Below are 27,022 nucleotides of genomic sequence, written 5' to 3' on the forward strand. Positions count from 1 at the left end.
AGCTGGGTCTAGTGTTGCTGGCTCTCAAACAGCCATTTCAAAATCATCTACATCTCCACATCTATCGGGCAGGGGGTCTGTTTTGCCAGTTAGCCTGCCTTATTGGGTCACTTTTTGGAGGTCCTTGTCATTGCTCCATCAGTTGTCTCCACCACCCTGCTCCTTCCCGCATACATACTTTCCTTAGAACCGCAACAAATTCTACAAGAAAAGGAACTTAGAAATATGGTCACCCACAACAAATTTAGAAGAGAAGAAATGCAAACTGCATGGATATTTAGGGAGCTAAAGCCTACAGTGCACCATCTTACCAATGGCCTCCAACCTTGAGTACAATCTAATCAGACTCAATGGAATCTCCATACGCTAGTGGATGTCACAGGGTAGGTACAACCCGTTACAGGGTGTTGGATTGTGGAGGTTATCAAAATGGCTATTTGGTGGTCCAAGTGACTGGATCTAGGTGGTGGCCCTGCAGCTCAGGGCAGTATGGTCCAACGGCCAGCATCAGTGGGGCTGTCCTGTGGTTCCGGGCAGCACAGCATAGCCCAAGTCCACGTAACTGCTAACTTCTCCCCTCCAGGCATCAGCTGTCCCAGTGGTGGGGCAGCCAGGGTAGGGGGAACCAGGTCCACCCTTCTCCACCAGATCCCAGTCCAGGGCCCTAGGGTCCTGATGTGTCACTGTACTCCATATGTTTTATGGAAATATGCTAATATCAGTGTGAATATAATGTAAATGGAATAGGTTTTATACTAAAGGGCTCTTGTAAGGTATCATTACAAAGGTTATAATCTACTGCGTGTATTCCTCCTATTTGTTTGCATGTATCATTTCTATGTCTGGAGTTAGGAGAATAAGACAAACTTGTATTACTGATGTAAACACATTAAGTGGAAGCCATTGAGGGTGTTTCAGAATCAACAAACTGTGAATGGGTTTGTTTACCTGCAAGCCTTCCTGTGTAGGTGTTGGCCAGCTCCCAGGTAATGAAGGAGGTCTTACAGTGACATGTGATCATGTCACCTGAACTGGAATCATCTTAAACCTGGTGCTTCTCCATTTAGGAGAAGGAGTGGGGACCCAGAGAAACAAAAGATTCCCGCCTTGTGCCAAAGCTATAAAAGGGAGTGAAACAGAACAAAGTGGGGTCCCAGTCATGAGAAAGCCCCTGCTTTTCACCTGATATGCCTGCTGGAACAAACAAGGACTGTACCAGGGGAAAAGGATTGGGCCCAGACTAGGAAGGAGTCTAGTCTGTGAAAGAAGCTTATTGGAACGTCTGAGGGTGAGATTTTACCAGTAATCAGTTTCTTAATGTATTAGGCTTAGACTTGCGTGTTTTTGCTTTATTTTGCTTGGTGACTTACTTTGTTCTGTCTATTACTTAAAACCACTTAAATCCTACTTTTTATACTTAATAAAATCACTTTTATTAGTAAGCCCAGAATAAGTGATTAATACCTGGCGGAGCAAACACCTGTGCATCTCTCTCGATCAGTGTTATAGAGGGCAGACAATTTATGAGTTTACCCTGTATAAGCTTTACACAGAGGAAAACTGATTTATTTCGGGTTTGGATCCCATTGGGAACTGGGTGTCTGGGCATAGGAGACAGGTGACCTGTTGAGCAGTTTTTGGTTAAAGGCTGCAGCTTTGGGGGCGTGGACTAGACCTGGGTCTTTGTTGCAGCATACTAGCGTGTGTGGCTCAACAAAACAAGGTTTTGGAAAACGGGCTCAGAGGTAACTTCAGCACATCAGGGGACAGTCCCAAGGGGGTCTCTTGGACTGAACCCATCACTTCTGGTGCTTCTATAACCACCAGAAGTCTTGGTCACCTTGGTGGTCACTGCTTCTTACTCTTCCTTCCAGTGCTGGTGGTCTTGTGGCTTCCACTGTCTTTCCTCTGTCAGCGGGTTGCTGGAGTCTCAACTCAGCTGGCTGCTGTGTACTGGAGCTCTGGCATTCTCCTGATGGAAGCCTGCAACACATGTCTGCTCTTGTGCTGAATTACTCCCTTTTATATTCTGGTCCCAGTTGGAGCATGCCCAGCAGAGGAGTTGGGGGCTGGCTTCCTCAGCCCACAGATTTTGGTTAACCCCCTGCTCAACTGGTGTGGGGTAGGTATTCACAATGCAGTAAAAAGAAACATTCTAAGTGCACTGTCAAAAAATAAAAAGCCCTCCTTTCTCTAAATGAAGACATCTCTCTCCCCAACCCTACTCCGAATCGTCAGTGGCACGCTTAGGTTTTTCCTCTTCAAGACATCAGTGTCCAACATCTGTGAAATACTGGTAGTTCCATTTTAAAGTGATTGAGATAAAAGCCTGGCCAAATGCAAGCCTCGTCACAGTTTGAGAAAATACAGGGAGTTCGAACAGCATGTAAACCTAGAAGCAAGTTTTCACCCTTTAAAGTTTTTCTCTAGGGAATGAGGTGTACTCAAGACTGAAAATATACTTGCTGGAAAAGTATCACACCGTATTTATGTCAACAGAAGCTGCCTTGAAGCTGGTGTCCCTATAGCTACCCTACCTTAGATATACAGAGAAGTACTGATGGACTCTATAAAGAAGCTGTGACAAGCTCTCCTCCAGGGGATACAAGGCTTTCGATGGTGGGAAATTTGGTCCAACACTAGACAATCACTGTCAAGTAATCAGTTAGGTAAAACCCACCAAATTATTTCCACCCCCAGGCAACCACACCAGGGAAGTTAGATTTTATCTCCATGTCCTCTCTCTCTACTCTTCATTCTCAGCTCTGTGTCACATTGATATATGGAAATAAACCTGCACAGAATATTAAAGGATATTTATGCCTTCAATATGGTGTACAATGGGCTGTACAGACAAAAATAAGGACAGCCTCTGACCCAGACAATTTTATTCTTAAAAGGCAAATAAGATACACAGAAGAGGGGACTAACTAGGAAATCCAGAGGTGGGGACAGTTTCAGGTTTAACCTTAGCTTAGAAAAAAATATTTCGATCATCATAATGAAAGACAAAATGGCTTATAGTACCATGCCACTGACCATGTGTGTGGAAGGGAAGATGGAGAGGAGAGAGGGGAAGGTTTGTGGAAGGATTCTAGTGAGAATCTATTCTCAGCCCAATATTTTATCAGTGATCTGCAAGAAATTTAAATTATTTCTGATAAATTTTGTGTGACAAAGTTCCTCCTCTGCCTTGGTGGGTCCTGCACTTATTGGTGGATTTGCTCACCTCAGAGGTTCACGGCAGCCCACAGTTCGGCCACTTTCATGGCTCAAATCTGCCATTCACTCAGTTAGCCTCATCACTGGCCATCATGTGGAAAAGGAGGAAGAACAATTCCCTGCAGTCTCTGCTGATCCACCTATTGGATCGGGGTTACAGGCCAGAGACCTTCCCCTTTGGTGGCATCCACAGTCCAGTTCAACTCCTCCAGTATCAAGTGAGGAGTTGGGGGGGATGAAGGGATGGGGGGAATCTGGGCCCACCCTCTACTCCAGGTTCCAGCCCAGGGCCCTGTGGATTGTAGCTGTCTACAGTGGCTCCTGTAACAGCTGCGGGACAGCTACAACTCCTTGAGCTACTTCCCCCTGGCCTCCTCCCAACACCTTCTTTATTCTCACCACAGGACCTTCCTCCTGATGTCTGATAATGCTTGTACTTCTCAGTCTTCCAGAAGTATGCCTTCTCACTCTCAGCTTCTTGCGCCTCTTGCTCCCAGCTCCTTGCATGCACACCACAAACTGAAGTGAGCTCCTTTTTAAAACCCAGGTGCCCCGATTAGCCTGCCTGTCTTAATTGATTCTAGCAGCTTCCTGATTGGCTGCAGACATTCTAATCAGCCCGTCTGCCTTACTTGTTTCCAGAAAGTTCCTGATTGTTCTGGAACCTTCCCTGTTACCTTACCCAGGGAAAAGGGACCTACTTAACCTGGAGCTAACATATCTGCCATCTATCACTCTCCTGTAGCCATCTGGCCTGACCCTGTCACATTTGCAAGTGATAAAAGGAGGAGTACAGTGTTATCAGTATGCTAATGACACTCATCTGTAGGTCTCTGACTTGGACAATGCAGTTGAGAGCCTCAACTAGTTGAGACTGAGGGATGGATGAGAGAGCTAGCTGAAGGTCAACTGAGTCGAGACTGAGGTGACGATGGTGGCTTGAGGGAAGCTGCCAGAGGAGAGGATGGAGGTAGTATCAGTCCCTTCAATTGTGGAAGCACATCTGCTATCAGTTACTATGGTTTACAATTTAGGGGTTATTTTAGATCCGCAGCTGCAGTCTGACAGGTATTTATCACTTCTAATATTTGACTACTGCAATTCATTCTCCATGGGGCTGTACTTTAAAAACCAGACACTGAGCCTGGAGCAGAAAGTAGCAGCTTGATTATTGAGGGGGGCATGTGACACCAGTGCTCTGGGATCTGCATTGGCTGCCTGTTGGTCTTCAGCTGGAGTTTAAGATGCTGGTTATGACCTATAAAGCTCTACGTGGCCTTCAACCAGCATTCCTAAAGGACCATGTTTTTTCCCTGCCACAGCGGCACCCAGAAGGGGTGCCCGATCTGCATCCCCCTCACTACAAAAGGAAGGGGGCAGCTGGTAGGAAGTTCTCTGCAGGGGCTCTGAGACCTTGAGTCCCAATAGCCTGGTGACTTTCTGGGCACACTAAAAAGATCCATTCAACAGGGTTTTTGGAGAGAGCTGAAAGTCCCATAACAATGAAGGTATGGAATGAAGTATCTGTAGGTGTGTATCTGTCTGAATTCATGGTGGAACAATTTTAATTCTTCTGAAACTTCATTGTGTTATGGTACCCAGAACTTGGGGCAGACATCTTATTTTAAAAATAAAACAGCCTGGAGGAGGAGAAAAATGAAGAGGGCAATTCACATATATTGAGTGATCTGGATCCTTTTGCAAGCTAGGCACAAATCAAATGTGGTGTAATACAGCCAAAGACAAGTTTGCACACTTAGGAACAAAGAGCACAGGCCATACCTACATGATGGTAGACTGTATTCTGGAAACAAGCAGCTTGAGAAGAATTTAGGGCTACAGTAGATAACTAAATGAACATCAGCTCCCAATGCAATGCTGTAACTAGAAGGGCTAACATGACCCTCGGGCAGATGTATAAACAACGGAAATTTGAAAACGGAGGTGATATTACTTCTGAGTACAGCATTGTTAAGACCATTATCAAAATACTGTACTGCATCCTGTTCTGGCATCCACTTTTTATTAAAAAAATAAATAAATAAATAAAAAGAAATTGGAGCATGTTCAGAGGAGAGGTACATAAAATGATTTGGGTCTGGAAAACATGCCTTATAGTGAGAGACTTAATGGGTTCAATCTACTTAGCTTATCAGCAAAAAGTTTATGAGGTGACAATCATAATTTAAGTAGCCACCTAACGAGAAGATTTTGGATACTAGAAGACAAATAGAAAACAGCATGACAAGATCCAAAGGCTGGAAATTGAATTAAAAAAAATTGCACCTTTTTAGAATTTTTCTAAAACTGTTAGGGTAATTAACTATTGGAACAACTCACCAAAGGATATGGTTGATTCGCTATCATTTCAAGTCTTCATATCAAGATTTAGAAATACACCCAAAGATATGCCCCTGTTCAACCACAAGTTACTGCCTTTGATTCAGGAATTAGTGGCTGAAATTCTATGGCCTGTGTTATGTAGGAAGTTAGACCAGAGGATCATAATAGTCCCTTCTGGACTTAGAATGTATGAATTGAAGAGCAAGAGAGGAAGCAATCCTTGAAGTTACAATGTGTAAATACAGAGCATGACAAAGAATCTGTTGTGTTACTCCTTGACAGAGATAAATAAATAGGCTTCTGTAGAAACTCTTATTTGCAGATTTAAGAGACAATATGGGAAAAGCCAACAAGGAAGCTCTGGATGGTGACGGCATAAGCATTCAGTATCTTTATTCAAGTATTCCAATTATGAATTAGCTATTTACATTCTGTACTGAGATTTCATTGAAGTTCAACTGTGTTTCAGACATCAAATTTAAAGAATGGGCCATATAGAAATTAACAGTGCATAAGCAAAGGTTTTCAGCTAGCCATGAATAATAAGATACAGGAAGTGGATCAGAAGTTGTTTTGTTTTGGAACTTGCATCCAACCTTATTTTGGCTCTCTCTGGTTTCCTTACATTATTGAAGTAGCTTGGTGTTTCATAGAGATTTCTGTACTTTCATGGTGCAAAGCATTTAAATTCTGTGAACGAGGGCCTGAACATGGTTATTATCCTTCTAAATAAATCCAGCAAACTAATGCTTGAAATGAAAGGATTAGGAGAAATGTTCAATGTATATACACACACACATACACACACACACACCCCTGTTTTTTCAATTTGTTGGACTGGTTATAAATAAGGCTGCGAGTTTGTCACAGAATTCGTTACCTTCTTGACTTCCGCAGAGGACGAAGCACCTGGCCCGAGGGCAGTTCAGACAGCCGCTGTGCCAGTAGCAATGGCCGCTGGTGGGGCAGTCTTGCCCTCCCCTCCCCATACAGTAGCAGAATTTGGGTATGACAGAGGGTTGGGGCACATGACGGGGTGAGGCGGGCTCTGGGCGGCGCTTACCTGAGGGGCTCCCCAGACGTGTCAACATCCCCTTGACTCAGCTGCTAGGTGGAGGCGTAGTCAGGAAGCTCCATGCGCTACCTCTGCCCAGAGCGCTGGCTTCACAGATCCCGTTGGCTGGCAACTGCGGTCAATGGAAGCTGCGGGGGCAGTGCCTCCAGGCAGAGGCAGTGCGCAGAGTTGCCTGGCCATGCCTCCGTCTAGCAGCTGAGCGAGGAGGATGTCACCGCTTCGGGAAGCCCCCAGATAAGCTCTGCCCAGAGCCTGCCTCACCCCATCCTGTGCCCCAACCCTCACCCCCCCCCCAAACACACACACACACACACACACACACACACACACACCCTCTGCTGCTGGAGGGCAGGGGGAGGCACAGAGCCAGGTAGGGAGCCTGCCGGCCCTGTCAACACCCCCCAGCACCAGCGGCAGTCCTCCCGGGCTGCACGCCATCAGGCCCCCCCAGCACCAATGGGGGTCCTCCCAGGCTGCATGCCCCCACCACACCCTGGGCAGCCCCCACCAAGTTTTAGACAGGGGTATATAGTAAAAGTCATGGACAGATCACGGGCCGTGAATTTTTATTTGCTTTTTTCATGATTTTTACTAAAAATACCCGTGACTAAAATGTAGCCTTAGTTATAAACATAGGATCTTTATGCAAACCAAGGTAAGATGGCAATGAATACCCAAAGAACTCTATGCACATTTCATCATCTGTCATGTGACTTACATGGCTTTCTAAAATAAAAGCTGAAATACCTGTGATCATGCTCAGAAAAAAATTCATAGATTTTTAATGCCAACAGAGATCATTAGATCACCTAGTCTGACCTTTTGTAAATAAGCATAGGCCTTAGAATTAACCCAGTTTCCCCTTTATTGAACCCAATAACTTGCATCAAGAACTCCAGAGTCCTGATACCACTCCCTTCCCCTAATCACAAAACCACACTTCCTCCCAATATTATTGCAATGGAACTAGATTATGGAATATTGAAGGATTATGCAACAGTTAAACATACAGAAGGTCAGATTTCAGATACTATTCTCAATTGTGCCAGCATCATCCAGACAAATTCCATCCATTTGGGAAATTTACTGGTGTAACTGAGATCAGAAATAAAACCCAGAACTAGTATGGAAGGCATAACGCCCCAGCATATTTTCTTGCAGGAGAGTCCCTCAGCATCATACATAATGAAGTAGGCCCATTATTTTTAAGTCTTGTTTCATAACAGAGAGAACAAATAGTTTCCTGCATGAGCAAAATGTAATTACTTTGAAATATTGTATTATGAATTAAAAAAAGCATATATTTTGCACCTTAGATGTGATAGAAAATTAGTCTGCAAATAAAAATGCTAAACAGTAGAATACTCACAAACTACTTTCTAGTTATTGAATTGCTGAAACAAACTGTAGGATAGTTGTATACCTATATTCAGGTTGTGTTTGGTTGGTTGGTTTGTTTTTTAAAAAAAATCTTACTCTGGTAATCATTCAGATGTAATTTGTTTGCAAAAAGCTGAAGAGGTGTCCAAAGAGTATTTGAAAGCTATTTACTCAAAAAAATATTTCTGTAGAGGGAAAGAAAGGAATTACAACCCAGGAGTAATCAAATAATCCACTTGTGGTTGAAATTTACATGCAATTTATTTCACTACTCAGATTGACTTTTTTATTGGCCTAACATCTAAATGAAAGCTTGCAAGTCTTAACTTGTTCTTGTGTGAAATGTCAAGCAATCAATTTGCATTGCACAACATTAGTAACTCTTTGCAGACATTGCAGTCTAAAAACCAAGCTGGAACAAAAGGAGGAGAAATGAGACAACGTTGTTTAACTAACAAGTTATAGAATACATATTGTATATATTTCTGAATTACATAGCGCATACCATGATCTCTAGGCACACAATACTATTGTGTCTCAATTGCCCCTAAACTAAGTAGTCCCTACTTATTCACTTAATATCACAGCTGATGAGTCAAGCTCCTTTGGTTTTAAGGCCTTATAAAAGGTTCTGACACTTTTCACTATTAATACTTCTATTGTCCCATGCATTTACAAAGCTTTCTATTTTTAAAGATTTCTCTAATTTCAGTAGCTTTATCTGAAAGCCAAGAGAAAAAACAAAAAAATCTGAATAAGTCTGGAGGCAGGGGCAGGGTGGCCAGGTACCCAGTTTTCAACTGAAAAGTCTGGTTGAAAAGTCTGACCTCACTGCATCCAGTCAGATGTACTGATCAGACACCCAAAGTCTGGTTACTGCGGGTGGTGGAGGTGCCAGGTCATCACCTGCACCAGCCCCTACTCAGCCAGGGCCACCTCCTACCTGCATCAGGCAGCTGCGGCTCAAAGCCCTGGCTCCACAGATGAGTCCCTCCAGACCTGGGGGGAGAAAGGGGAAGAGCAGCGAGCAACAGGGGGGAAGGAGGGGAAAAGGAACAAACAGGGTTCAGGGACCTCAGAGGCAGCATTGCTAGAGTGTCTGGTTTTTAAATATGACAAAGTTGGCAACCCTGGGCAGGGGAAGAAGAACAAGATTGGATGCAGTGGGTAGATTGATATGGAAGGACAGACAGTGGTATCTACAATTGAAAACGAAGATATTTCAATGTGCCAACTCTTTTCCAAGACACCTTATTCAGATTTTTCCACCTGGAGTACAATAAAATGGTAGACATTTGTGTCTTGATTTATAAAGATCCAGGCTAGTCTATACACACTTTCATTTTAAGCCAACTCAGTTATACAAAATGGTTGTTACATTTCAGAAGGCTACTCTGTTCAGTGAGGCAAATCTTTCCCCATTAACATTAGGAGTCACGCATGAACAATAGCAATAGGATTTAAAAAGAAAAAAAGTTTTACAAACATGAATAATTGTGGGTGCCCATCATTATCCCACTAAGTCCCTACAATAATCACACAGACTGCCACATTCCCTCAAGGGCAAATGGGGTACAAAGGACCTCTTGGTAGCAGAATCAATGAGGGAGAAAGGCAATAAATATTTCAATAAATATTTCTCTTTATAGCTCGTTCACCAGCAGTATGGACTGAAGCTTCACCGAGAGTACCCCACATAGCAGAACATGGCGGGGGGGGGGGGGGGGAAGAGGATCATGGACAGACCAAGGATGTTGGAACTGTCACCACTGGGTCCCCTGACCTCTTCCTCCCACTGAGGGCACACAGGAGTTATTTTGAGAACTACTGCCAGATTTTCAGAGATGTACTTTTTTTAAAAAAAACCAGCAGTAATTGTACTTGCATTTTGGTGCACTCAATGAATTCTTGACAAAAAATATTAATAGACAGACTTATGCTTTCCAGGCACAAAGAGCCAATATGTATCTTCAGTTTTAATGATTTACTTTACATTATGGAAATAAAACCAAGAACAAAAATTTGAACAAAAATTTCTGCTCCATTTCAGAGCAGAGTGTGTGTCTCCTCTAATGTACTGAATCAACTCTGCCTCACAAAATGGCAGCTGACCTCACTGATGGGCAAACTCCTAAAGACTAAAAGGTGTGGTACACTAAAAATGTCACCAAAAGTTATAACGCTACATACCACATGGATCTCTTCATAGTCTACTTCAGGCCCAAACTAACCACTAATATAGTGCCAGTAGTGAATTAGTAAAACAGCTACTATGGGCTCAAAACTGCACCCATAAAAATGGAAGCCACATTGACAGCTGGCTGAAAGGTAAAACCCATAAAGGTCAGTTCACTTTTTTCATTTATTGAGAGACGGACATGTCTTACTACTCACACACAAAAAGTATAACCCATGTATTTTGGTTTACTGGAGGGGCATATCCACTAAACAGTCTTAGCTTAGTTTAAGGTAAATCTGCCAGCCTTTCATCTCCAGTAACTAGAGTTCTAATCCTACCTCAAGTCAAAATGAATATTAGTTTGATGCCATTCTACAATTGCCATTAGCGCACATAAAAGCCACCACACAATTCAGTGTATTGACAGTTTTTGCTTAGGAGAGACAGAGGACTGAAACCCCCCCCAACTGTTACAGGTCAAAATTTGTGCATAGCTCCCCACAGGCTCAGGGCACTCCTATTAGTCACTTTCCAAGGCAGTCACTTCACTTAAAAACCCTCTTGTGAAGGGTATACACACACACACACACACACGAGGTCCTCAGCCTGCAAATACTTAAGCTTGAATAACTTTACATACGCTACTAACTAGATGCACTGACTTAATGGGACTACTGAGATATGTAAAGTTATTCACTCATGTATTTGCACATTTGTGGCCAAAATGTAGAAAAAGCTACCTATGCCACCATTCTGACAGTACCCTTCTAGGCAGCAAGTATTGTGCATACACCTCAAATTTTGATGAATAAGGTCCCCATTGATTTCTCTGCTAAGGATTTGAAAGAGTAATCCAAGAAGAAGTAATTAAGACACTTCTGGGAATAGCATTACAATAAAACATCTGGATGCCTGAAAGACCAGACAGGAAAAAATAGAAAACTAATTTTAGAAGCTTCTTACATTCAAATTTTAAACTCATTCTGAAATTGTGAGTTTCACATCTACTTCTTTAGATGTATCAATAATTACCCAGAATACTTCCTCTCTACTTTCAAGAGGACTCTTATAGTGTGAAACTTCTCTCTTAATTAACTAACACAATTTGTTCCCAATCGACATAGTAAGAATGGGACCTAGAAAGTAGTTATACAGCTGTTGAGCAGAGAAAATTTATGTTACCTCTCAAATTCATACCTGAATTAGATTTTTTGTTGTGCAAGGAAAAAGTTAAAATTAGAGCTATTTACCAAAAAAAAAAAAAAAAAAAGAGAACCCAAAACACAACACATCTATCAATAAAAAAGAATCCCACCAAGGTCCATATGGTGCAAAGACAACCCTGAAACAGGGAAAGGTTAAATTTATCTGTGCTGACAAGTTGCCTATTTCAAGTTTGATTTAATAAAACCTGAATTCTTTTGGGTAGAACACACAGCACTAAAATGCTAAAAGAAAAATGATTAATATGGACAAGTTTCTTTGTGGAACCCTACATTAAGATTAGTGTTCTATATTAAGCAAGTGTATTAATAAATCCTCCCCACCTATCCCCTCACATTCCCCTCCACACTATAAATAAAACCCTGAAGTAAGATACAGATAGTCTGTGTATGTTCTAACATATATAGACATTATATATCTCTTACTTCAGGGTTTTATTTATAATGTGGGGGGGAAATGTGAAGAGAGAGATTTTCTGAATCTTAAGGAAAATAAAGGTTTCAAATTTGACCTAGCCATAGTATTAAATAGTGCATTTTTAAGGGATCCCACTAGCTAAAATCCAGCATCAAGGTTTGCAACCTTACATTTCATCATTGGATATGAAGATAGCAATACAATGTCTCTCATCTCAGATACATAATATATTTGTCCTTTTCTATGAAAATTTTATTTTAAAGCTCCAACTACATTTCCTAACATGTCCACCGACTCAAGCACTAAGGTGTTACCCTCATATATGGTTCAGCACACAGATGGAAGCTGCCCATTAGAACAGAGTTTGAGGACTTCTCAGACCCAGGACAAGGCTCAGTCTCTTCCAGTCAATAGAGAACCAAGAGAAACTAATTTTCTCAAGAGAAAATTTCCACTACATGCATCTGACGAAGTGGGTATTCACCCACGAAAGCTTATGCTCCAATACGTCTGTTAGTCTATAAGGTGCCACAGGACTCTTTGCCACTTTTACAGATCCAGACTAACACGGCTACCCCCTGATACTTAATTTCTTCTAGACCTCTCTGCACAAACAGAACTACTTCTGCACAGAAAGAGCTCTCCCAATAGACTAAGAGGCTGTCAAAAAGGATTATGAAAATCTGATCATGCAGTTTTCTGCCTTTTGATGGCATTTCTTTGCAAAAAGATACAGACTGATCAACATGAATAGCCTAATATTTGAACATGAGTCACTTAACAGCCAAATCTCACATTTAGACATATACAGTAAACTACTATGTAATATGCTTAAAAGGCCAGTTTGAAAATCCAAATTCAGCCATACAATCTGAATTTGGGAACTGAAAGACCAAGATGTACTTTATTACAAATCTGTTATTTTGCTGGCCTCGTATTCTGACCTCAGGTACATCTGTGAAAAACCAATACAAAACAGTGACAGAATATGTTAGTAAGAAGAGTTGGTTACTGGAACTTTGTTAATAATCTTATGCTTGAACAGAATCTAACTCCCTCTTCCATAGCATTGCAGAGTCATTATAATGAACCAAAATAAAAGTTGCAAGTTATTTTTGTCATGGAGGGAAGCAGACAACTCTGAATAAAATACAGGAAACTGAACTGTGGAGAATGGAGACAGACAGCTACAATACCTCTTTGCCAAGCAGCGGAATCAATTTAACAAGACTGATCAGTTTCACTTATATTATTCAAGATTTTCTTGACAGCAGTCAACTACCAAGGATCATGTGAATTTCCTGTTACTGCTGGAGGAGCCTCACCAGGAAGCATACTGCATTTAACCACTGTGGAAGAGGAACCACAAGGAACGGTAGGAGGGTAAAGTATCAGAAAAATTCCTTGCTCTACCTCATATCAGAAAAAGTGTTCCACAGAACGAGCAAAGTAATTTCTCCCTCTTCCTCCCAGTACCCCCACCACGCACACACACAGCTTGGGAGAAAACAGATATCCTCCATTTCACAGCAGCCCAGGAGGTGGCTTTGGAGAGGACAGGAAAGTAACAAGACAAAGCTTCTTCACACTTTCAACAGTTATAGGGGTTGGAGGGTGGATGTGACAGTGGCCCACTGACGGTTCATTACTTCATCAGCAACTTTTGTCAGGCCTGACATACTCACTACACCCAACTCACTGTTGTCATAATCTGTATCATATGCAAACTGGAAACACTCTGGTTCCAAAAATCATTGCATGGTGTATATACAGGGTGTATACGATGAGTTGCAAATATGTGCTAGAATTCTGTTCTTAAAATGCATTTGGCAAGCAATGTATAAGCCCAATCTGCCCTAGACAAAGGAGTATGTATTTGCTTGTCTGACCTGCCTAGTTGTCAGGCAGAGACAATGAAGGTCCAGTTACATGTAAGGCAGACTAAGCCATCAGGCAAACTAGAATGGAGGATGGCCACTGAACACTCTTGGCAGGGGATGGAAGTCACAGCTGCTGAAAACCTTCCTGCCTCCTGAAGCAAGGTCATTGAACTTTGGAAGATATAAGCAAGGACAGAAAGCCATTTTGGCATCCATTACAGGGCAGATTCAAGAGGCCAGGGCTCTTTTATACCTGAGAAAAGTGGAACCTTTCAACCCCCTTGGTTGAAAGTCTCTGGAAAACTGAATATAGGTGAGAAAAACGTCTTTGAACAAAAGACTCTAGCTTGCTAAATTAAGTTTTAGTCTTAGAAGCATATTTTACTTTTATTTGTTTGTAGTCATTTCTATCCTTATTCTTTATACTTAGCATCACTTAAACCTATATCCTTTTGTTAATAAACTTGTTATATTTTTATCATAAGCCAAGTGCTCTGATTGAAGTGGAGGGTTTGTCAAGGCCAGTTAAGTTAATACTGTCTCTTTAAAGGAGTAGCAAACTTAACTTCAGCAAGTGAGCTGAACACTACAGAGCAGATAGTTTGAGGGATATTTTAGGACAGAGGAGGTGTTGGGATCACCTTGCAAAAAGTAAGTGGGCAGTAAAAGCCAGGGTGTGACTTGCATGCTTGTATTCTGGATGTAGGTGTCAAGGCTGTGAGCCACAGCATCATAGCATTTAAGGCACTCAGAGTTGCAGGGAAGGTGGTGACGCAACCCTTTACTGGTCTGGGTTAAACCCCAAAGTGCCACAGTGTGGAATTTCAAATTTAGACGCACACCTACAGTCAGGCTGACACAAAAGCTAGAGCCCCAATCAAGGTCTAGGGAGAGCAGCCTGGTAGAAGTTACAGCATCATCAGGATATTGCCTGAGACCACACTGGCAGACCCATCACACAGACCCTGAACTCCCCCGCTACACACTTCCTACCCCTGCCATTACACTGTGCCCTCATACCCTATTGGGGATTTTATTCTCAAGACTTCACTATAGTTAAAAGAAGTGTGGTAGGGTAAAAAATTATATATATAAAAATAAAAAAAACTACTACACTTTGTTTCCATCTCTTAAAAAGGAAGAGATCACAGAGTTATCATCAATACTTGTGCTAAATGTTAAACTTGCTATAGGCAGAAAAAAAAAATCAAGAAGTGCTGAATGCACATGCAGATTTGGATTAAACAGATCAGTTAGTTGGAACATAGGTGAAATGAACAGCTGTGCTATTAAAAAAAATTTATAAACCACGTTCACAGATGGCAGACATCTAAGTCTTGCATCTAAATGCAAGATCACATTCTAGAACCGTGGGGCTGTGCTTTAGCGACCCACTGTCCCAGACTGAAGGGTAGTTTTGTGATATGGACAAACAGCCATTTGACACTCGGTTGAAACTAGCAACACTTTTAACCCAAGGCAAACTCCTACTGTACTGAGTTGGTGATGGAAACAAATCTATTGAAGAACTCTCAGTAACACAACTATTTCTGTTGTGCCTCTCTTACCGGTCAAAATTCACTGATCACCATGCTAGCAAACTGTGATACAAGGGAAGGGGAGGTGGGGAGAGAGGGAGCTGGGAAAATGTACAGTTGGTCAAACTTTTGATTTAGAGAAGAGAAATGTGTCTCAATATTAGTTCATATAGAATCTAAACGGTCTTTGTTACTGTGCTGAGTAAACCTTCTTTTTTTAATATAAAAGCAGGCAAATATTGAAAGACAGCAAAATACCAGATCAGGAATATAAACTATACTTGTAAGCAATAAGTGCCTTAAAATTAGTTTATTTCTCAACCTCTTTTATAATAGTGTGCATTTGATACTTTGTTTTCTAGAAATGCCACTGTCTACTGGAACCAGAGCAGTGTCCTTGTAAAATAGGTTTGACGTTTTGGGGGTAGGTCTTTAGGCCTGGGGTACCTGTTAAATATCCATAATTTATTGATGTCAGATATAGCCAAAACAATTAAAAAGTCAACATTTGCATAACTTAAATACAGATCCCTCTCCTAATCCAAGTACACTGGGGAAAATGGGGTTCTCTCAAATACCATTGCACTGCAGTGATGACCCTTGTAAGAGAGCATCTATAGTATACAGCTGTATATACACGAGGTACATATACAGAGTGAAAATGTTCAGTTTCACTAAAAGCATCATGATTCTGAATGTACAGTACAGAGAACTGAGCATCAGTTTGTCCCTCTGCAGGCTCAGGATGATGAGAGCTCTGCTTAAGTTTCTAACTTCGTAACAAAGAAAGAGACATCTTGTATATTTAACTGTTCTCCCTCTCCTTCCCTCCAGTGGGTTCAATATAACAGAAATATCTAAGCACTGCCACAACAGACATTATGGGATTTTTAGTAGACATGGATAAACTGATCTGGAAAAAAAAAATGGCTTGCACATCATCTAAAACAAACTAAGAATTGAGGACTTTTAGGACAAGTACTCCTCCTCCAATTCTCAAATCCCAAAGTTGCCTCCAACATTTGATTTTCAGAACTTAGAAACTCTCCCAATACCTCTAGCTGCAATGAGTCTCACATCTCAAGGGTTCAGAGACTTCCTAGAGTTGGCAGCAGGGAAGTAGCAATGCATTCTGGAGCACTGCTGGGTCAGAAAAGCTCAAAATCTTTGACTTCCAAACTACTGGCCAGCCAGAGGCTTACACATGGCACACAAGACCAAGCTCACCAGAGGTAAAGGCCTTTGGACTCAGAGAGAAGACAGGCTTGCACAGGAAAAAAAAGACCTCAACGAGCTGGAATGAGAATGCAAGACTTGATCAGATGTAGGAGGCCTATCTGGGCATAAGGAGTAGAGAAAATATTTATCCCTCCTGACCTGAAAGAGCTGCAGGGACATCAATCTAAAAGAGAAAAAGTTTCAGTGCCTCTCAGGAAGAAATAGCCACCAACTATATCTTTCTCTCCCAAAACAAGTCAGAATATAAAGAACATCCAGTGTGCAAAAACCTGGAAGTACAGACTGTCAAGCAATTTGAGCTCTGATTGCCTATGTAATTGTAATGATGGCCAAGTGTTCATGGTAGTGGGTAGAGATGAAGAGGAACTCATGTCTCTAAAGCTTCCAGAACTGTATTATACCATAGTCTATAATTTTTCTATTTCTTTTTCATCCTCATATTTGTAGAGCTTAATTGGCAGACACATTTAAAAAAAAACAAACAACAAAAACCCACATTTGCTGAGCAAGAGAGAATTATAAAACCTAATTATACAAAAGATAGGCAAGCATCAAAATAAAGTTATTTGTATTAGATTATGTGGAAACAAAATAGATTTACTTGTATCTTGACTGACAACAAAACATGCTGCCCATTAAACCAATTTAGGTATTATCTAAAATACAAGCCAAAAAACATTAAATAGTATATCCAGGAATTTCAATAGAAAGTAACAAAAACAAAATATTCTTGTAATACTGCTATGGGATGGCTGATTTGGGAGACTAATGAATTAGTGTAAACAATTTAATACTAATTTAATTTAACAATGTAGAGCATTTGTGGATTGCAAGGCAACAGACATCCATTTGTTTCTTCATTGAGCCAAAGATAAAATTGTTGATTGCCCCACCATGAATTATTTTATTGAAGAAGATAGCAAACAAATGTTATATTTGGTCATAAAAAATCATGGCTAGTCTCTGAACAAACAAATGTAACCAATGAAGGATAAATAAAACAATTCAGACCAGCTGTGGTTTAAGGCAGACCAATATACTGTTCTTGCAAAAAAGGATTTTCATATTTTCAGTTAGTGAAAAATTGTTTAATATAGAATTAACATACCATTTTACTTCCCTAGAAATTTCCATTTAATACACATATACATAGTCTGCGTTCCCAAAATAGTATACCCATTCATGAGCATTAAATACAAACATTAAGACCGTATGTTGAAGAAAAACTATAAGCATTCAGTATTGTAAAAATACCAAGAATACCAACAAGATCTATATCTTTATCTGTTACTTACCTCAAACGTGTTACCAGTGATATCAAATTCTGGTGGGACAAAGGCACCTTCTGGATCATCTATAAAAAAGAATGCCAGATTAAGAAATTGACAATGATATCGTCTTGACAGTTTGATGTCACAAAATGAAACATCTATATAATTGACAAGCCTGTTGGTTCTCACACCTCCAAGCTACAAACACAACTCTGTACAGAGCTGATGGTTCCAGTGCTGTAGGGGAATTATTAATTCTAACCAAAAGGACCCTTTAATGATTACATAGGGAAGTATGCCTTTCTGTACCTTATTTCTAACCATCCTGAAGCAGCAAACTATCACTCTCCCCACTAAGGAGCAAAAAGATTAAAATCAGAGAAAGAGATAACCACTATTTGAGACACCAAACTACCAACTTAATATTTTTAATCCCCTTCTCTCTGGGAACCTGAAAGTTCTCAGACCGCGGCTGCAGCTGCGGTCAGGAACTGAGGCCAGGGCTGCAGCTGGGGCCAGGAACAGAGCCGGAGGACAAGGCTGGGGTTGTGGCTGGGGGTGGGAACTGGGAATGGGGCTGCACCTAGGGCTGTGGCCAGAAGTGGAGCAGGGAGCAGAGTCAGGAGCTGGGGCCAGGGCCAGGAACCAAGGCCAAAAGCTGTGGTTGGAGGCAGTGATGGAGTGTGGTTGGCGGTGGGGCGGGGTGGGGTGGGGTAGGGCAGGGCGGCGCTCCCTCCCCACTGCAATGGGGGCTGATCCGGGCCCCGCCGCATTCCCCCAAAGATTCCTCCATGCCCCACTAGCGGGGGGCGCCTCACAGTTTGGAGACCACTGCCTTATAGTGAAAGGCTCAAAGAGCGCAATCTATTTAGCTTAATAAAGGAGAAAGATAAGATATAACTTGACAACACTAAGTACCTGCATGGGAAACAAATATTTAATAATGCACCTTCAGTCTAGCAGAGATAGGTATAACACAAACCTATGGCTGGAAGCTGAAGTTAGACAAATTCAAACGGACAATAAGGTGCAAATTTTTGACAGCGAGGATACAACCATTAGAACAATTTGTCAAGGGTTGTAGTGGGGGTTCTCCAAACACCAACAATTTTAAAATCAAGATTAGATATTTTTCTAAAAGATGTGCTCTAGGAATTATTTTGAGGAAGTTCCATGGCTCGTGTTATACAGGAGGTCAGACTACATGATCACAATGGTCCCTTCTGGCCTTGGAATCTCTGAATCAAAATTCCAAGCCAGTAACCAAAGGAAAGATTTCCCAAGGCCAGCTAATAAAAGCTTATAGGAGTTTGCCTTCTGTCCATTACTTCTTAGAAGTTACAGAACAAGCACATGTAGATAAGTCTTCCCAGCCATCACTAACATCTTCTGAGATGAGGAAGAACCAAATCTCCATCTCAAAGTACGCAACCCAGTTGCTTGCTGACCTCATGCCACAAATATGACTGATGCCCTTGTGGGCCTCTCCAGCCAGCACGCCGACATAGCTGCTCACTTCACTTTCCAAGCCAAATCCATACAGAAAGACCAGGAGCGAAGCTCTTCATTAGAGGATTTGGGCCTGGACCACAGCTTGTAAGTAGATTATTGCAGCAATGATGCTGCATTAATGCCTATTTGGCAACTCAGTCATTGGGGGTATAACTATGGTGGGGTTTTGGTGGTGTTGCCCCATTTGCCTGAGGGATTTGGCTCCAAAGGCTGGGTTATTTCCCTCAGAAGGGGAGAAATGTTAATTTTTAAACTTACAAAATGCTCTTAGAGTTGATCACATGTATAACAAATTTATCACCCAAGACTCAATGTCAAATGAAGGCTTCAAATCAGACAGATGTTAAAAAGCTACAAATCCTCACCCCAAAAATCTCTTTCTCCAACCCATCCTTTCAGGCAAACGTCTGGGTGAACAAGAGTCCAATATGTCAAGCTGAAGTTCTATCAGAGCAGTGGGAGGCAGGGAAAAACAAATTCCAGAGCCTAAGAATTTTAAGAGCTCTTCCTGCCTCCAGTTGTTTAGATCTAGGTGATAACCTGGGCATCTCAGCTGATCTAAGCTGCTGGGGAACAGAGCAACCATCACCTTTAATTGTACCAGAAAATTAATATGCATCTAGTAGCTGTACTGTGTTCATCAGTGAAGATCATGAAGGAAAGCTACCTTATCGAGGTCAGAAAATGTAGGGATAAAGCGAGACAGGCTAAAAGTCAAGTAGAGTTGGACCTCGCAAAGGGAATTAAAAATCAACAGTAAAAGGTTCTAGAGCCATATAAATAAGAAGACAACAAAGAACGAAGAAGAAGTAGGACCGCTAAACATTGAGGATGGCGTGGAGGTCAAGGATAATCTAGGCACGGCCCAATATCTAAACAAATACTTTGCCTCAGTCTTTAATAAGGCTAAAGAGGATCTTAGGGATAATGGTAGCATGACAAATGGGAATGAGGATATGGAGGTAGAGATTATCATATCTGAGGTAGAAGCGAAACTCGAACAGTTTAATGGGACTAAATCAGGGGGCCCAGATAATCTTCATCCAAGAACATTAAAGGAATTGGCACATGAGATTGCAAGCCCATTAGCAAGAATTTTTAATGAATCTGTAAACTCAGGGGTTGTACCATATGACTGGAGAATTTCTAACATAGTTCCTATTTTTAAGAAAGGGGGAAAAAGTGATCCAGGTAACTACAGGCCTGTTAGTTTGACATCTGTAGTATGCAAGGTCTTGGAAAAAATTTTGAAGGAGAAAGTAGTTAAGGACATTGAGGTCAATAGTAAATGGGACAAAATACAACATGGTTTTACAAAAGGTAGATTGTGCCAAACCAACCTGATCTCCTTCTTTGAGTAAGGGATTTTTTAGACAAAGGAAACACTGAAATCTAGGTAAATTAGATCCACTGTAAGGCATTTGATACAGTGCCATATGGGAAATTATTAGTTAAATTGGAAAAGATGGGGATCAATATGAACATGGAAAGATGGAAGAGGAATTGGTTAAAGGGGAGATTACAGTGAGTCATATTGAAAGGGGAACTGTCAGGCTGGAGGGAGGTTACCAGTGGAGTTCCTCAGGGATCGGTTTTGGGACCAATGTTATTTAATCTTTTTATTACTGACCTTGGCACAAAAAGTGGGAGTGTGCTAATAAAGTTTGCGGATGATACAAAGCTGGGAGATATTGCCAATTTAGAGAAGGAACAGGATATCATACAGGAGGATCTGGATGACCTTCTAAACTGGAGTAATAGGATGAAATTTAATAGTGAGAAGTGTAAGGTTATGCATTTAGGGATTAACAACAAGAATTTTAGTTATAAACTGGGGACGCATCAGTTAGAAGTAACAGAGGAGGAGAAGGACCTTGGAGTATTGGTTGATCATAGGATGACTATGAGCCGCCAATCTGATATGGCTGTGAAAAAAGCTAATGCAGTCTTGGGATGCGTCAGGGGAGGTATTTCCAGTAGAGATAAGGAGGTGTTAGTACCGTTATACAAGGCACTGGTGAGACCTCACCTGGAATACTGTGTGCAGTTCTGGTCTCATGTTTAAGAAGGATGAATTCAAACTGGAACAGGTACAGAGAAGGGCTACTAAGATGATCCGAGGAATGGAAAACTTGTCTTATGAAAGGAGACTCAAGGAGCTTGGCTTGCTTAGCCTAACTAAAAGAAGATTGAGGGGAGATATGATTGCTCTCTATAAATACATCAGAGGGATAAATACTGGAGAGGGAGAGGAATTATTTAATCTCAGTACCAATGTGGACACAAGAACACATGGATATAAACTGGCCATCGGGAAGTTTAGACTTGAAATTAGACCAAGGTTTCTAACTATCAGAGGAGTGAAGTTTTGGAATAGCCTTCCAAGGGAAGCAGTGGGGGCAAAAGATCTATCTGGCTTTAAGATTAGACTCGATAAATTTATGGAGGAGATGGTATGATGGGATAACATGATTTTGGTAATTAATTGATCTTTAAATATTCATGGTAAATAAGCCTAATGGCCTGTGATGTTAGATTAAGTGGGATCTGAGTTACTACAGAAAATTTCTTTCCCGGGTATCTGGCTGGTGAATCTTGCCCATATGCTCAAGGTTTAGCTGATCGCCATATTTGGGGTCGGGAAGGAATTTTCCTCCAGGGCAGATTGGAAGAAGCCCTGGAGGTTTTTCACCTTCCTCTGTAGCATGGGTCACTTGCTGGAGGATTCTCTGCTCCTTGAAGTCTTTAAACCACAATTTGAGGACTTCAATAGCTCAGAGATAGGTGAGGTTTTTCACAGGAGTGGGTGGGTGAGATTCTGTGGCCTGCATGTGCAGGAGGTCAGACTAGATGATCATAATGGTCCCTTCTGACCTCAGTATCTATGAATCTCCTTTCATAAGACAGGTTTTCCATTCCTCGGATTATCCTAGTAGCCCTTCTCTGTACCTGTTCCAGTTTGAATTCATCCTTCTTAAATGGGAAACCAGAACTGCACACAGTATTCCAGGTGAGGTCTCACCAGTGCCTTGTATAACGGTACTAAAACCTCCTTATCTCTACTGGAAATACCTCCCCTGATGCATCCCAAGACTGCATTAGCTTTTTTCACAGCCATATCAGATTGGCGGCTCATAGTCATCCTATGATCAACCAATACTCCAAGGTCCTTCTCCTCCTCTGTTACTTCTAACTGATGCGTCCCCAGTTTATAACTAAAATTCTTGTTGTTAATCCCTAAATGCATAACCTTACACTTCTCACTATTAAATTTCATCCTATTACTATTACTCCAGTTTAGAAGGTCATCCAGATCCTCCTGTATGATATCCCGTTTTTTCTCTAAATTGGCAATACCTCCCAGCTTTGTATCATCCGCAAACTTCATTAGCACACTCCCACTTTTTGTGCCGAGGTCAGTAATAAAAAGATTAAATAACATTGGTCCCAAAACTGATCCTTGAGGAACTCCACTGGTAACCTCCCTCCAGCCTGACAATTCATCTTTCAGTAGGACCCGCTGTAGTCTCCCTGTTAACCAATTCCTTATCCACCTTTCAATTTTCATATTGATCCCCATCTTTTCCAATTTAACTAATAATTCCCCATGCGGCACGGTATCAAACGCCTTACTGAAATCTAGGTAAATTAGATCCACTGTGTTTCCTTTATCTAAAATCTGTTACTGTCTCAAAGAAGGAGATCAGGTTGGTTTGGCACGATCTACCTACTATTTCCCCATGTTTATTCCCCCCCCCACACACACTGTTACTCACACCTTCTTGTCAAATGTTGAAAATAGGCCATCCTGATTATCACTACAAAAGGTGGTGTGGGGGGGGTTGGTTCCCCCCCGGCTGACAATAGCTCACCTTAACTGATCACTGTTATAGTATAGCAACACCCATTTTTCATGTTCTCTGTGCGTATTATATATATATCTATATCTATCTATCTCTTCCTACTGTATTTTCCACTGCATACATCCGATCAAGTGGGTTTTAGCCCATGAAAGCTTATGCTTGAATAAATCTGTTAGTCTCTAAGGTGCCACAAGTATTTCTTGCAATGTGAGAGACTAAGGCTCTTGAGATTTTTGCTGATTTCATCTTATCCAATAATAGACTTTCATTCACAATGAAATCATAAGTCCTTTTGTGAATGGCAGTATCCTCATGTTTCCAATGAGGCATAAAGATCTTACATTCCGCCACATGCAGACACCACTCAATCCTCCATTCTGTGAAAGCTTTATCAGGTCACATCTATTCTACTGCTAGATCTACAGCCAAATACCCACCTTCTTTAGCCATACTTGTAATTTCATGGACATATTTTAAGTGGTGAGAGAAGCAGCACCCCGATTATGCTTTGCCCATACTTTCAGACATGCAAACTCATGTCTGCACAAGTCCATAATTTACTATGTTTAAAATGTAAGTGCAATAAATTCATGTGGGAAAAAAAAAAAATCTGTGAAAACAAGTGGATCCAAGATCTTACTAAATCCAATCAGAAACCTTTATTCAATATTAGCATAACTAGTAAATGTAGAGTGCTTATATGGACCGCCATTCAACCATTTATCAAGAAATTCTGCTTTGCAGTCTAATTAATTCTACATCAAAGTTTGAAGTGTATAATGTTTTATTACATGCTCTCAGCATGACTTTGCATACTTTTTAACAAATTGGCTAGAAGCATAAATACTTACCACTGAGCTGTTCCATGAAGCACACATTGCCATTGGTGTTAAAAGCCAAAGTGTCAGGAGTAATGCAAAGTGTCTGGAAGATTGCTGAATGGGAGATGCTCTTCATAGAATGGCTACACTCCAGGCAAATTGCCCAGATATCTTGCTCGGTAAGACAGCTATCCCGCAGTGACAGAATATCAGCAAGGGACACATTCTCCTGCCAAGACATGAATTCAGAAATTACTCTGCATTTGATGACATTACTTGTAGCTAATTGTGTCAAATGTCATCTACAATACACAACCTGATGTGATTCTAGCAAGTTCTCAGACTTCCTAGGACAAAGAATTTAACCTCCCACTCCTACCCCTCAAGTATTTAATATAAAGCATATTCAGCACAAAAAGTGTCTTAAGGGAAACAGTCAACCTGTGCAAAGATCTCACATTAACTTCAGAAAACAGGTATTTTTGCAATATATTTAAATTGAGACACTCCTGCACCACACTAAAATGAAAGGATAGTCTTGAGGTAAAGGCACAGGGTCATAGGAGACTTGGATTAATTTTCCGACTCTGCCACAAGTTTCCTGTGTGACCTTGGGGGAGTCACTTTAAGCTCTTTTTCCCTCAGTTTCCCCCACCTGTCTCCTGAACGGGGCCATTGCAAGGTTTAATTAGTGTTTGTAACTCTTTTGTGAGCCTCAGGTGGTGCAACACATGTTTTGTGTTGGATTTTTTTTGTGGGAGGGGCATAAGTCAAAATTTTAGATAAACAGCCTCCAGGTGCCTGATGGTAGCCCCAGGTTTTTGTTTATCCAGTGCTACCTAATGGTCAAGGTAACAAATAAGGCGGTCTGTCTTCACAGCTGTGCTATTTATTAGGCTGTGTGTGGGAATTCCAAGAAACGTGGCGAAAGCTCTGTTGGAGACATTTAGAAGTTTGTATTGCTTTGTTCAGTCTAGTTTAGAGTAGAGAATAACTTTACATTGGCAGGACAATGCACTGGAAGATCTGACAGGCTCTTTCAATTTTTAACTTCTATGACTGTATGCTTTAGGAAGCTGCTTGGATAAAAAGCTTATGGCTAGAAGTGCCATGCCTAATAGCTGTATTATCACACAACAGTTACTATTGCCAGCCCCCCAGGATCGTCCTAGAATCTCCAGGAATTAAAGGTTTTTTTTTTATTAAAGATTGTGTCATGTGATGAAACCTCCAGGAATCCTACACAACATAAGGACCCCAAGATAAGGGCAGTAACCACAAGAAACGTATTTGCCTTTCCCAAGCAACTTTAAAAAAATGAAACAATTGGGCAAAATTTCAAGCTAGATACATACTCATTACAATTTAGTCAGGAAAAAAACATAGTAGCAATTTTCTCAAAGCTCTAATAAGTAGTTGACATTTCTCAGACCTCCAAAATTCCAGATATTTAGAACTGAGTTTAGCTATAAAAAGTTAGTGAAGGGTTTCGGGTTACAGAACATATATTTTACAAATATCTAACAATTGATTTTTGTTTGTTTTTCTTTTGGGATGGAGTAAAGGCAAATTTATTAACATAGTCATTAATATTTGTTACTTCTGTATCATTGCATTCAGCATCACTTAATGGGAAAAATATTCCCAACGTTAGAAACACCACCATATTGGTCTTCTGATTCTCCTTTCTCTTCTCTTTCCCAGTCTGTCTCTTCCACTTCCTCCTTCAGCATCTCCCTCTCTGTAACACCTCCCAATTCTATATTATTGGGCTCCTCTTCCACCCCCATGCTCCCTTCTCTTAAAAGGATCAGAAATAAAATAATGCTAAATCTTGAGGAGATTTTCTAAACATTTAAGGGATTTAGGAGCACATTGATTTTAGTGGGATTTGTGTTCCTAGATCTCTTAGGCATTTTTGAAAAATCTTTCCTTCAAGTTCAAGGCTCATCAGGCTTTCAAGTTAACATCTCAATGAAATAAAAGGGTCAAGGAGAACTCAGACTCTTAGAGCCATTTCTTATAGTCATCTGTAGACTCATAGCTTGTGTTATCACACAGATCATATTTGGAAGATCTTTATCATGAGGTTAGAAACCCTTTGAGGGAGACAAATGAAAGCTTAGATTCTGCAGATTCTGCACATGCTTTGTGGTCCAGAGGCAACCTGGAGGTTTGCCACCAGTAAACTATGCCATAAGACATACTTAAATGTGAAAGACAACATTTTAAATATAAAGAGGCATCTGACAGAGTGAGCAGAGAAGAAATAGAATATTCTTAGACAAACCAGACAGCAAAAAAGACATTTCTCAAAACAAGAATATAGAGTATCTATTCAAATGGGGACTTTTAAGAGCTTGCCAGGAATGGCAGTCAAGCTCCATTTAATAAATGCCTAGCTCTTCTATAGAGCTTTAAGAGATTAAGAAGTTGTTTTCCCCTCCACCACCCACACTTTTAGGTCTTCAACTTTTAATCACTCTTCTTGAATATTCCTAAGAATGCAATAATTGTGTCAGGAAGCACCCTTAATATCCTGAGAGCAGTCTGAGAGATCTTCCAAAGGGTAGTCATGGAAAACTTATTGAATCATGATTCATACACCTGCAGAAGACAATAATCTTGTTCAGTCTGAGGAATAAAAAAGGTATCCCCGATTAGTTTCCAATTTGCTAAAGGATTTGGATTCACACTCAACTCTTGAGAGCAAAAACGATTGTGCTAAATCTTCACCATGTGACAGGCTCAAGGAAACAGAGGTCACCGGACAATGTCCAAAAATGGATTACCTGATCCTACTTGAGTTCTTGAAAAGAACTGCAGCCAGTCCCTCCTCCAAATTATTTATTATTTGCATTGCTAAGAGCTTTCTCTATGGTTTAGGCTACTCCCTCTTCACAGTTACCACTTGATGGATTCTACCCTTGAAATTGACAGAGAGGTAAGAAGAAAGAGAAAAGTGCTATTTAACAACTGAACCCAATGCGCGAAATGTATCCATCACTAAACTACTAGTTAAACTATTTCTGGTCCATGTTATCCAAATGCTAGCCAA

General features: G+C 41.0%; 1 protein-coding gene across 1 annotated transcript in view; it reads right to left on the reverse strand.

The window, feature by feature from the left end:
- The window catches only part of KNDC1 (kinase non-catalytic C-lobe domain containing 1), a 129,276-nt gene that overhangs the window by 100,861 nt on the left and 1,393 nt on the right, over positions 1–27,022 (reverse strand). Inside the window, exons 2-3 of the mRNA XM_084635433.1 lie at positions 23,995–24,193; positions 17,793–17,851 (exon numbers count right to left, since the gene is read on the reverse strand). Coding sequence (XP_084491559.1) covers positions 17,793–17,851; positions 23,995–24,193 — 258 coding nt within the window. The remainder of the gene's footprint in view (positions 1–17,792; positions 17,852–23,994; positions 24,194–27,022) is intronic.

The sequence above is a fragment of the Lepidochelys olivacea genome (assembly GCF_965140295.1).
Source record: "Lepidochelys olivacea isolate rLepOli2 genome assembly, chromosome: 7".
Lineage (NCBI taxonomy): Eukaryota > Metazoa > Chordata > Testudines > Cheloniidae > Lepidochelys > Lepidochelys olivacea.